At 35.6% G+C, this 12,112-nt stretch overlaps 3 protein-coding genes across 3 annotated transcripts in view; 1 reads left to right on the top strand and 2 right to left on the bottom strand.

Moving 5' to 3' along the window:
* LOC114519960 (40S ribosomal protein S13) lies at window positions 1-2,150 on the top strand. The gene is made up of 7 exons (XM_028540156.1): window positions 1-121; window positions 841-889; window positions 973-1,051; window positions 1,180-1,263; window positions 1,396-1,481; window positions 1,717-1,817; window positions 2,077-2,150. The coding sequence occupies exons 1-7, from the start codon at window positions 99-101 to the stop codon at window positions 2,108-2,110; spliced, it is 456 nt and encodes a 151-aa protein (XP_028395957.1). The 5' UTR covers window positions 1-98; the 3' UTR covers window positions 2,111-2,150.
* The window catches only part of LOC114519945 (sorting nexin-4-like), a 16,014-nt gene continuing 6,006 nt past the window's right edge, over window positions 2,105-12,112 (bottom strand). Inside the window, exons 2-15 of the mRNA XM_028540134.1 lie at window positions 11,822-11,924; window positions 11,361-11,390; window positions 11,199-11,276; window positions 11,031-11,102; window positions 10,555-10,602; window positions 10,225-10,280; window positions 10,006-10,078; window positions 9,585-9,646; window positions 8,833-8,898; window positions 8,465-8,557; window positions 7,983-8,082; window positions 7,683-7,837; window positions 7,378-7,492; window positions 2,105-2,949 (exon numbers count right to left, since the gene is read on the bottom strand). Of these exons, the coding sequence (XP_028395935.1) occupies window positions 2,899-2,949; window positions 7,378-7,492; window positions 7,683-7,837; window positions 7,983-8,082; window positions 8,465-8,557; window positions 8,833-8,898; window positions 9,585-9,646; window positions 10,006-10,078; window positions 10,225-10,280; window positions 10,555-10,602; window positions 11,031-11,102; window positions 11,199-11,276; window positions 11,361-11,390; window positions 11,822-11,924 (1,102 nt within the window). The 3' untranslated portion in view covers window positions 2,105-2,898. The remainder of the gene's footprint in view (window positions 2,950-7,377; window positions 7,493-7,682; window positions 7,838-7,982; window positions 8,083-8,464; window positions 8,558-8,832; window positions 8,899-9,584; window positions 9,647-10,005; window positions 10,079-10,224; window positions 10,281-10,554; window positions 10,603-11,030; window positions 11,103-11,198; window positions 11,277-11,360; window positions 11,391-11,821; window positions 11,925-12,112) is intronic.
* LOC114519954 (galaxin-like) lies at window positions 2,964-7,278 on the bottom strand. The gene is made up of 2 exons (XM_028540146.1): window positions 5,291-7,278; window positions 2,964-5,202 (listed from the first exon to the last, which is right to left on the bottom strand). The coding sequence occupies exons 1-2, from the start codon at window positions 5,340-5,342 to the stop codon at window positions 4,595-4,597; spliced, it is 660 nt and encodes a 219-aa protein (XP_028395947.1). The 5' UTR covers window positions 5,343-7,278; the 3' UTR covers window positions 2,964-4,594.

Below are 12,112 nucleotides of genomic sequence, written 5' to 3' on the forward strand. Positions count from 1 at the left end.
ACCATGATTCGATCTTTTCAAGATTTCTTTAGTCTTCGTCGTTTGGAAGTTTTTTAATCCATATTTCAGGACGTTTCTAAGAGAAATTACTCGCCAGTATGGGTCGCATGCACAGCCATGGGTATGTTAACTAATATTCTTTCCCGAGGTCATTTAGTATATATCAAAAGATCGGCGAATAAATCGATTATTATCGTCAAGTTTTGATGTGTTTTATAAGATATACACCAAGTACACGTGATTTTATTGCAACAACACTATACACGTTGTATATCAGTCTGATTTGCCGTTTTAATCGTCAGACTAAGTGGTCAGTTATTTACGCCGGTACTTGGTACAATAAATGGAGTAAATATGTGCTGGTTCGAAAAGGCTCAACATCACATAATCTGGCTAAAGAAAAGTGGTGCTTTTAATATAGATTTTACACCAAAGATAACAATGCAGTTTTAAAATTACTTCCCAATAGATCTTTGGTGTGAGCAACATGGAGTGCACTTCAACTGATTGACCACTGACCATGTTTTGTGAACTTGTTGCCAGTGTACATTTATTGTGCAAGGGTGCAAAAGTTCTGGCAATAACAAATGTTACCATTGAAACCATATTAATATGGTTGGTTTTGGGTCGATTTAGCAGTTACAGGGTAAAATCCATACCCACATTGCCACACAAAATGGTTTGAGTAGGTGTGTGAAGGAGGTAAATGTTATCCTGTCTGATGCATTTTATGTCAGTTTTTGACAAATGTCTTTCTAATCTTTTGTGAGGCAATGTGAACATGGAGGTTGCCCTGGAAAATAAACTACAGTCAGACTAAAATTTTGCTGTTGCTTTTAGTAAAGGTATTTCATCATCAGCACTTCCGTATCGAAGGACAGTTCCAACAGTAAGAATAAATTTCATTTGGTTAAATATAAGACACTCTAATTATTTTTTGACAAATATATTGGGTATTATGTGTTTTTGTAGTGGTTGAAATTGAGCTCTGATGATGTAAAAGAACAAATTTATAAGCTTGCTAAGAAAGGCTTGACACCATCACAGATAGGTAATCAATGTCAAAGTAGTGCCAAATTTATTTTTAATCTACTTCCACTTTAGCAGGACCTAATGGTATCTGGCTTGTCAGCAAAACTTACTGTCCTTTAACTAATGGTTCATTTTTTGCATTTGCAGGTGTTATACTTCGGGATTCTCATGGAGTAGCTCAAGTTCGATACATAACCGGAAATAAAATATTGCGTATTTTAAAGAAGAATGGTATGATCTTTAGCTCCAAAAAGCATTTGTCCTTTGGCCAGCCTGCTAAAGCAATGAGCTTTCTTAGAATATTCAAATGTAGTGTTCAGATAACCACCAGAAGGCTGAATTGGTATTGTTAATTTTTTGCAGGTATGGCTCCCTCTTTGCCCGAAGATTTGTACCATCTAATCAAGAAAGCTGTGTCAGTTAGGAAGCATTTGGAAAGAAATCGCAAGGTTTTCTATATACAAAAAATTTGATAATCAAAATTTGATCATTCTCCTGAAGATAAGTGCTGTTTTGCACCACTGAAAAACAAGCAAGTGCAACTTTTCCAACTGCACTGCTTTGAACCATTGAAGTTTGGGAAACAATTCCGTTTATAATAATAAAAGTACAATAATTTATAATAATAATAGTACAATAATCGAATATGCGACTTACTGTACTGTATATAAAACTATATTTTAGGATAAAGATGCTAAATTCCGGCTCATTCTGATCGAAAGTAGAATCCATCGTCTCGCACGATACTACAAGACGAAGAGAGTTCTCGCGCCAAATTGGAAATAGTATGTGTTTGTTGTAACAGTTCGAATATATATATATATATATATATATATATATATATATATATATATATATATATATATATATATATATATATATATATATATATATATATATATAATAATATATATATAATATTATATATATATATATATATATATATATATATATATATATATATATATCTATGGAGATGAAATAAGAGACTGGTGTCTAGAACATCGATTTAATTTAATTTGTTTAATTATTTTTCTTTTTTAGTGAATCATCCACAGCTTCTGCACTTGTAGCGTAAAAGATTGAAATGTTAATAAATTTAACAAGAAAAACCTAAATTGTGTTTTGTAATCACTTTTATCGAAGCATCAATATAGACAATACCCCTTATGTTTTATACGTGGCCAACCACTCCCCAGACTGTTAAGAAGCTCATGTCCAAAGGGCACTTGCGAAAGGTCCTTGACGTGCTAATATAAATAGTCAAAAAATTCTAATTAAGCGATCATGATGAATGTCGCGTGCTTTACTATAGGTCATAAGATTTGTGCGAACAACGATGTTAGTTTGTGCTTAAAATAAGAACGCTTTCTTAAATATGAGAAATTGATATATTCTGCTTTGTATATTCTGAAAAATTATTATGGCATTATAGATGTTTACACATTGCTTTGAAATAAATGTGGGAACGCTTTTAAATAGTGCGGCGGTCAACATGGTAACACTATCAGTGTACCTAAACCACGGCGAAACATCGCACGCCACATCCGAAAATGACGCTTTCGCTATTGGTATCTTATACATCAAAAAAGATTTCGTTATTCTTATAGGTTCTTAGCGGCTTGTTCATCGATCGCTACGATAAGATAGTTCATCACAACTAGCCATCGAAATTTTTAGAGATTGATAACATCAACACCAACTGTGTACTGCGATATAACTTCATTTTTTAAAAATAGAATTTAGTTGAATTTTCTAATTATGTAATGTTCTCAATGCGTGAAGTGGCACCATTTTTCCAAACAATAATTGGGCATGAACGATTCTTCTACGAAGAAGGGTTCCTTATATACTATAGGATTTCGGCTAGGCCATTCCTTCGAAAGTCTCTTTCATATTTTCCCAAGATGAAATTCCCTAGAAGAAAAAGAACACTGTTAATTTTGAAGTGTTAAAATAGCACCACCGTAGGTGCCAAGGATATATTTACATCGAGCTAACCGTCAATGATACTTGGTAAAAATTCCAATTTTTGCGACTTTCAAATACGGCTTTTGTTTGATTTTAAGTGGGATTGACCTGCTCAAAGTGTCTTTCAGGAGAAAAAACAAGGCTCCAACCTCTTTCTTGAATACGATTTAAATTGAACAGGAATGTATTTTGCACATAAAGAAAAAGTATATGTTCTGTCATGTTCAGCAGATATAATTTAAAATAAGTTGCGTACTCCAAATATAGATTTATTGTGCAGATAAAAAATTTCGACAAAACATGCACAACTAACTTCTACTATGTATTTTGACAAATACATGCAGAACTTATAACCTCCCCTATACACTACAAATCCAAGACCTGCATTGTATTGGAAATTGAGGTGATATCATTGTTTGCAGTAAGACAGTATTGCTTGCAGAGATTCGTTTACCACGTATATAGGCGAATTTCTCCGCGTTAATACCAAATTCAGGAATACGAGTAAGCCAGGATCATGTAAAAGTCCGTTCACGGGGCGTGACGGCCTGCAAAAATACAACAGGCTTTGGAAAACATGCATGTTTTCATGTGCTGACAAGACGTAAGTCCTAAAGCGGTTAGAGCACTTGATATTGATGCAGGAACAATATTGGCCAAATCCTGTAGGACGATTGCCAAAAATGTGTTTCCCTCCCGGCTTCCCCTAATATCCTTGGCTTCATTCCTCACAGAATGGCTGTACAACTTCGCCGAATAGACAGAGCGGAGTATGGCGCAATATCATGACCATATATCGATGTGTTATTTACCGGTCCTTGGTAATCGGTCCGGTTATTTTTTTACCAAAGGCAACGTTCGGTCTTATAATTTTTAATAGCAACGGCGAAGAACAATCAATACCTCATGCATTAAATTTATTAAAAATCACTAAAATTCATCGTGATAATAATTTAGTCCATATTCTAACGTGAAGAAGTGAAAAAGCTGATATTTGAGAGTATTTTGAAACTTTGGCTCATTCATCGTTTATGGTAAACGCCTTTCGAACAACTGGCCTCTGATCGAAGGAAAGCATTCCCCGCTGCTGATTTGTAAAAAAACAAATACCAGATATTATGATATTCGATAGACTAATAGTAATAGGCAATACTTATACCCAAACAGATAATGTTACACAAACAAACATTGCAATTTTTAAAACATGACTATATAAAACATCCATCAGAAGTGAATTGGATCTGACAAAATTGGATGGTGTGAACAGACCTTTGGGCTTTGTGAAAATATACACGAAAGGGTGTAGCAGTTGTAGCAGTCAGCAGCGAGAATATAAAGTCACGTTCATACGTGAAAGAATCGTGAACATTACTCAGGCGAATCCGCCATTATGAAAAGCGATAATAACACATGTGCGATTATCGTGTTAGATCCATCCCTGGGGGATAAAAAAGTTTAAAAAAAACAGTTTTATTATATAATAAAAACAGATAATACTTGCAGCCATGCACACATGTGCTATGGTTTAACAGAAAATGTTATCAATGACTATTACAATCGTAATGACTAATGTCAATTTTAAAAACTGCTTTTAACACCGCGCGAATTTTATTACGTTTCCTGAACAACATCGGTAGAATGAAGGATTGTAGTTTTTAGTGCCACAGCAAAACGTGCTACTTCCTTTCCTGAGAACTTGGCCACCACAGCAGATATAAAATGTTGGATTGTAGTTTTTAGTGCCACAACAAAACGTGCTACTTCCTTTCCTGAGAACTTGGCCACCACAGCAGATATAAAATGTGGGATTGTAGTTTTTAGTGCCACAGCAAAACGTGCTACTTCCTTTCCTGAGAACTTGGCCACCACAGCAGATATAAAATGTGGGATTGTAGTTTTTAGTGCCACAGCAAAACGTGCTACTTCCTTTCCTGAGAACTTGGCCACCACAGCAGATATAAAATGTGGGATTGTAGTTTTTAGTGCCACAGCAAAACGTGCTACTTCCTTTCCTAAGAACTTGGCCACCACAGCAGATATAAAATGTTGGATTGTAGTTTTTAGTGCCACAGCAAAACGTGCTACTTCCTTTCCTAAGAACTTGGCCACCACAGCAGATATAGAATGTCGGATTGTACGATTTTCCGCCACACAGATAACGACGATTTCTCACTTTTGCTTCTTCGCCCGAGGCATTTGCTGCATGGCAGAGATACAGAAGTTAAAGGGTGCTACTGAAAGAGACTTAGATAACAAATTAACAATATACATATCTTACATAACTTACCAACAACAGCGTACAATGAGCAAATCGCTAGACAGACAAGCAGCCACTTCATCTCGTAAATAAATGTTATTAGAAACTTCTGAGCTCTCTTTCTCGTGCGGTTGTTGCATCAAATGACGTTACCTCAAGATGCCAAAAGACTATAACGAATTCACGCAAACATGCACCGGAAATGATTCCCCTTGCTCTACAAGGAAATCATGGATTAAGTGGTTTCAGCGCGATGTTGGCGAACAAGATCATAAACAGGAATTGTCATGACGAAGACGCAGCAGGTTGCAGCCACCAAATGCGGAACGAAAAATCTAACGTGCAATGAAAGAACCATCTCGACCTATTATTATGAAGCTAGTAGGTATTACTATAGCGTGCGAACAAAGATCTAATTTCTTCCAATAAACAGTGGCGTAACCAGCCCGACAATTTAGTCATGCTATGCTAATATTTTGGTGATCATTGACTGTGAAAACAATGCCACTGCCAATAAATTACCACATGTTCGTTGCCGCACCGACGTCCCTGTGCGTGTTCTAAACTAGTTTATCTAAAGGGTAGTGATAGCTGCCTATTTTTTGTTTTAAGAATCAATTAATAGTTATTGTTTACCATTTGGTCAGGCACAACAGGCAGTCGTTGTAATAAAGACTTATATGTGTGTGCTTATGTGTGTGTGTTTACTTAAGGCTTTCAGCGCCGTTTTGTTCAGCTCCTATCTAAATTTCCATAATCCCTACTTGAGTGATAAAGCTAAAGGAAATGCATATTATGTAAATTTCTGGTTTGGTATAGGACTATACATGTATAGCCTAGGTTTATCGGATGTTATGTATTCTTTAAAAGGCATGTTGTAAAATACTCGTTAAAACCGCTCGTGCTGTTTTCTCCTCGAATGACGTTAGGACAAGAGGCCAGGCAATCATAAAACGGATATCATCCATGCATACAAACACCGGAATTACCGTGACCCTAGCAAACGTTAAATATCTCGCCGATCATTGATTGACCCCTCTAAAAGCTCTCTATATATATATTTCCTCTTAGATGGCATGTAGGGGGAAATAGAGAGTTTGTTACTGGCTCGTAGTTCAGTAGCACCACCGATAGCAATTGTTGTTGGTAAACGTTTGGTTTCAACACTATGTGGGGGCGGGGTCTTGATTGGATCAAGCGCGTTGCAGCAAGTGAAGGTTAACAAGGAACTTCCGTGGCTAGAATATGACTTGCGAACGAAGATATTCACTTCCTAATCCTAATACCACAAGTTATAGGTGAGGTGATATCAGTTTTATCGCTCGAGGGACAATATCGCAAATTGTCACGAGTGAGCGCAGCGAACATAAAGCATATTTGGAAGAACAACTTGATTCGAATTAAGAATTAAAAGGTAACGATATTTCGACTGTATTTCAAAGTCATTTTCAAACCATGCAGAAAATTCTTATTCTTTTAAACTACGATTTTGGGCTTACAAGACGATGTTCTCAATTAGAGTAAGGAACGTAGGTTAAATTTATATAACATTGTTGTACGTACGTACACTTAACCTTGTGGCACGGATGTAAACAGGAAACGGTAAAAATCGTTTTACATAATTGTTATTCCGAAGTTAGAGCACACGCGCAGGTATTTTGCAGGAAAGTTTTTGATCCTTTAACCCGGGCCCTCCAACAGGGCTTTACGGGCTTATGAACGACTGATCTCACAGTTTTAAAAAATGTTTTAATTAATATATACAATATCGCAGTTTTTTTTCCTAGGGACTTGGGTGGAATACTGAATGTTTGGCATCACAATTTTCACAGAAATATTACCAATGATACAATTTCTGAAAATTTTTTTGCGAAACCCTAAAAATGTCTGGGAACTACCGTACGTTCCCAAGTACCGATACTTTTCTTACTCATCTAAAATAAACACTCTCCTCTATAAAGCGCGTTTACACACGCGATTTTTGCTGCAATTTTATGTGCGATTTTCTTCTTTTGATAGAATGATGTTAATTTATTCACTCGTTAACATCTATCAAAAGACGAAAATCACACATAAAATCGCACATAAAATATGGAAAAATACTTTACTCTACTCACCAGCTTGCACAACTTCATTTGCGTTTTGATATGGTCAATCAAAATTTTCTTCATGTCACCATCCCTCTGTTTTTGAAACATGTCGTAATCTTTATCTGCCGTCTCAGTGAAAGAACTGCGAATTGAACGTAGATCAAAGCAGTTATAGGTTATACAACATGCAATAAACTTTCTCGGTATCGTCAAACGCGGAAAGTCTGATGTTACATACAAAGCTACATCAGACTTTAACGCGGGAAATGTTTCGGCAATTTGTCAACGTAGTGTTTGATTATATAACGTCAAAAGCCGGCACATTAACAAACCTGAGTTCCTCCTGTGCTTCTTTTACAGCGTTTTCAGATTCTTCAATCTGAGTTTCCAAGGTTTGAAGTTTCGCTTCCCTTGCCTCCGGTGTATCCCCGCCGAATATCTTCGACCACAATCCACCACTTTTCTTACCCGCCTCGCCGTCTTCACCCTATGGATGATAAACGAGAAAAGTTGAAAAGAAGAAGCTCTTTTTTCTTACCTCTTTCAAAAAGATAAAACTGACTGTAAAGGGGCATAGTATTTTATGATGGACAACAAAAAAAATGTCTAAAAAAACTTTAAAAATGATTTACCGCTTTCAGAAGTTCCTCTCTTTGAGTACTTTTTGCAGACACAACTTCCTCAGCTTTCTCGAGATTGTAATGACGTAACTGTTGTTTTCTAGTCATTACCCTGCAGATTCGATAAAGTAAGCTTCACACCTACTACACCATTCAATTCAGATTTTGTCCCAGCATGCAATAATAATGCACATGGAATTCGTTCCTACAGATGCAAAGCTATCAACTACCTTAAGTGCTTTTAAAAGGCATCTTGAAGCCTAGTTTGATCAATACATATTATCAAAGACATTCCAAGAAACCTTCTATTCAAAGTTGTTTGTTTTTTATCAATTTTTATGTCTTCATTTTTGTAAATATGTTTTATTGCTTCTCAGGAGGAACATCAATATAATGGTGATGAGAAATGCGTCTTTAAATAAATTGTTAATGTATGCATGTATGTATGGATAACAACCATATATAGCCAGTAGTTACTGTGGAAGAAAGTTTACCTGATAGACTCAGCGTACAAATAATATTCCCTAAGTCTGTCAACGTAATGATTTTCCTCTTCTTCCTGGATATCATCAATAGCTGACGCCAAGCTGAAGAAACAAAGAGTATAACGTGAAACACATTATGTCCCAGCTTCGTTTCTGACTGCATTGGGATATCAATGGTTGATCCCCTAGAGTTGCAAAAAAGCTACAGGCACGCGGGTACCACCCGTGAGAAAGGTTGGTCTATACAGCGGCGTTTGGAAACCAGTTATATATCATCTTGCTTCAATAAATAAACTTATTTATAAAATACTTATCGCGCCCTCATGTCTCGCGGGCTCGCGAGAACCCGTCTGTATGGTTTACATTTAAAAACATACTTATCCATGTAATGACCAGCTTTTTGTAAAGCGTGTCCCATTTCATCTTCGATGCTGCTCCATTCGCTATAAATACATAACAGTAATTGGATTGCTACTTATTTCACTTATTTACATGTGATAATGCAATGCAATAAAAAGTCAAAACTAGGATTATTAAAAGTGAAATATGCATGTGAGTCTTATAATATGTCGAAATTCATTGTGGAACAATGGAAAATCCGAGCCCAAACGGGAGAATTGTACGGTCCGGTTTGGGCTCGGTCCACGGACTGTCCACATTTTTGGATCACATTAGAAATTTTAAAATAGAAAACTCTAAGTTTGAAATCGCTAGAAATGTCTATACATAACACTGAGTCTTGTGATGAAACAAATCATTACATGTTGATCGCTCATAATCTATAGCGCTTGCAGGAAAATTCTATCAGTCACTCATATAGCTACACTGGAAAATTCTTTCAAAATCCATATTAAAGAAATAGTGTGGTGCCATGCAGTTGAAATAGTATGGAAGTTTATAATACCATATACTAAATTCCATCTCCATACTATGGATATAGTATGGAAACAAATGGGTATATCATTTTTCCATATAGCATGGATTTTGAAGAAAAGTTTTACTAAAAATATACATCTTATTAAAGTATGCATGTAAAAATGTGCATGCACGAATGACAATGCATCTCGGATAATGAACATCGGAAACGGTTTACTATTAGGTGAACCATGCAAGAATTAGGTTTTCGTACCTGAATATTTTCCCATAATTTGCATGTTCTTTATGAATGTTATACTGTTTTTCAGAAATTTTCTACGATAACGAAAGAAACAAAAAGATGACTGCACGCTTTAGGACTTTCTGCTGCTGTAAAAAGTATGATAAGTAAAGAGTATGACCAATTAAGTTTGGCGAGAAGTTTTAAAATCAATTAAATATCTTTATTAAATTTCTTCCTGAGAAGGTTTAAACATACATACATTTTGTGTTTTCTGTCTCAATAAGCAAAAGGCTAAAGGTAATAATTTTCAATTAAGAAGCTCCCTGCGCCCCTAAACTAATTACTACATGTATAGCCACTTGTAGTAATGCGTCCCCTAAACCTGCGCCCCCACCCCCCCTAAACCTATACGAACCTTATGGGAAATGTTGAATTCTTGTAGACTATATACCTGCTGTACTTTAAGAAGCGATGCAATATTTCCTTGCAGTGTCTGAGAATAATTCTTAATGTCTTCAAATTTCCTAACAAAAAAAGATATGATATCATTTATAGTTAACAAAACCATGCCGTTTATAATGTCGATAACAAATTGCACAATGCTTGTTTTCACGAATGATGGTACATAGCAATTTAAGAATAGATCCTAATAAACCCAGCAGCAACATACTTATCTGGATTCTTGAGACTGAAAGATGCACTTAAGCTTTTCAACTTTGAATCCGCCTAAAATGCGCAAATCGATTAATTTTTCAGTTAATTTTATTCTATCCGTCAATCATCGCCTTCTTTTTGCCTTCAACCTACTGCCACTTCTTAAGGCCGGCTGACACTTTTTGCTGTGATTATTATTGCAACTTTCTTCTTTTGACCGGATGGGAGGAAAAGCGAAGAAGCTAGCCAGAACTAAATTTATATTATAAGATGCCTCAAATGGCCAATGTATCTATCATTTGAGACACAAATAGTCACAATATTGAAGTGAATAATTTTACTTTACCTTACTTTGAAATCCAGTAGCAATAATCGAATCTTTCCAACCTTCCTCCTACACATAACAATAATAACATTGCCCATTTGTACATACTCCAAACTTGTCTTTTGTGACTGGAGGGGGGGGGACTACATACACCCTCAGCCGTTCAAGCATTAAATTTTATACGGCGAACGTGAAACATATACGGCAAAGCTGAATTTGCTGCTTTTCTAAATACATCAGAAATAGCCTATTGCTTTCTTACATTATTGCTGAACATCACAAGTGTTATGTAGAACGTTTGTAATTTAGCGAAATTGCCGCACACTTAAAGATAGTGGAGTTAAAACACAAACTTTGTTAGCGGTTTGCCGTAAACGTCAAACTAAAGGTCTCTACTAATTATTTCTCCTTCTCCCAAACTCCCACGCGTGTTTCTATAACTGTATAGAAACATGGAAAATGTTTTCTATTTCCTAAATGTTAACTAGTTCATTGACCTGAATGAGAAAGGACTTGAAGAATTCGTCCAAGCCAAGCTGTGGGTGCTTTGCAATGCGATGCAAGAAGAACTAAAAATATAAGAAGAAAACGAACTGAAAATCAGTATCACACTTCACCATTGAGCCTTTTGCAAATTGAGAAATTTGGGATTTTAGGATACTCACTTCCAAACCACTTCTTCTCCTTTCTACAAACTCCATATTATAATTATCAGAATTAAGTCTAAATGCAGCAAGATTTGTCTGAAAACAAAGAAATGGAACAATTAAAAAGGCCTGAAGTTGCATGATACAAGATCAAAGCTAGGAAATAAAATTTGAACAAACCTTCTTTTCTGGTAGTGGAGGAATGATCAGCTTTAAAATAAAAAACAGCAAAGGTGTGTGTTATATTTCGACCTTCGATTTAATATTTTAAAATATACATACACATTCACTTGATAAATTACATAAAAATTTGAAAACAAAGAAGACCAATTATTACTGTACGGTACTTCATTGTTTCACAACTTCATTGTTTTCAATCTACTGGCCTTAATTCACTCAATTTCACACTTTCACAATTTCAGTTTAGTGCCAACTTCATATGTGGCCCATTTAAAAAAATTGTACACAGGTGAAAAAAGAAGACAGGATGATTGAGAAAATATAATTTCAAACTAAATTAGTGTGGTAAATGTCTGAAATGGGCAACACTTTATAACTTCATTCACATAGTATTGGCAAATATTCACAGCCTGAATGGCACAGCGTATTTCGTCTTTAAGTTCATCTTACACAATACTTACACCAGGATATGTTGTCTGCAGATAATTCCTGAGCATATCAAATTCACTGTATCTTCTCCACAAACACGAGGACTGATTTTCATCATCTGATGAACCGAAACACCTATGTCAGAGAAACAAAACCAACAACATTTTACATGGTTTTGATGTCTTTAAAAATAACACATTAAACATCTACCTCAATCCAGGGAGTTTGTGAAGCAATTTAGCAGGCAGTACTCAATCATCACCGATAAGTAGTATTGCTTAAAATTATATCATTCTCAAAAAATTTACTATTTATAATTATTG

This window comes from Dendronephthya gigantea, unplaced genomic scaffold (genome assembly GCF_004324835.1).
Source record: "Dendronephthya gigantea isolate DGI-Jeju-01 unplaced genomic scaffold, DenGig_1.0 000000F, whole genome shotgun sequence".
Taxonomy (NCBI): domain Eukaryota; kingdom Metazoa; phylum Cnidaria; class Anthozoa; order Malacalcyonacea; family Nephtheidae; genus Dendronephthya; species Dendronephthya gigantea.

Excerpts from the sequence above, each read along its gene's own strand:
- LOC114519960 (XM_028540156.1), top strand. The coding sequence starts at position 99 with ATGGGTCGCATGCACAGCCATGG. Across the intron at positions 890-972 it reads ATCGAAGGACAGTTCCAACA|TGGTTGAAATTGAGCTCTGA; the intron begins GTAAGAATAAAT and ends GTGTTTTTGTAG. Across the intron at positions 1,818-2,076 it reads CTCGCGCCAAATTGGAAATA|TGAATCATCCACAGCTTCTG; the intron begins GTATGTGTTTGT and ends TTTCTTTTTTAG.
- LOC114519954 (XM_028540146.1), bottom strand. The coding sequence starts at position 5,342 with ATGAAGTGGCTGCTTGTCTGTCTAGCGATTTGCTCATTGTACGCTGTT. Across the intron at positions 5,203-5,290 it reads CTCATTGTACGCTGTTGTTG|CAAATGCCTCGGGCGAAGAA; the intron begins GTAAGTTATGTA and ends TCTGCCATGCAG.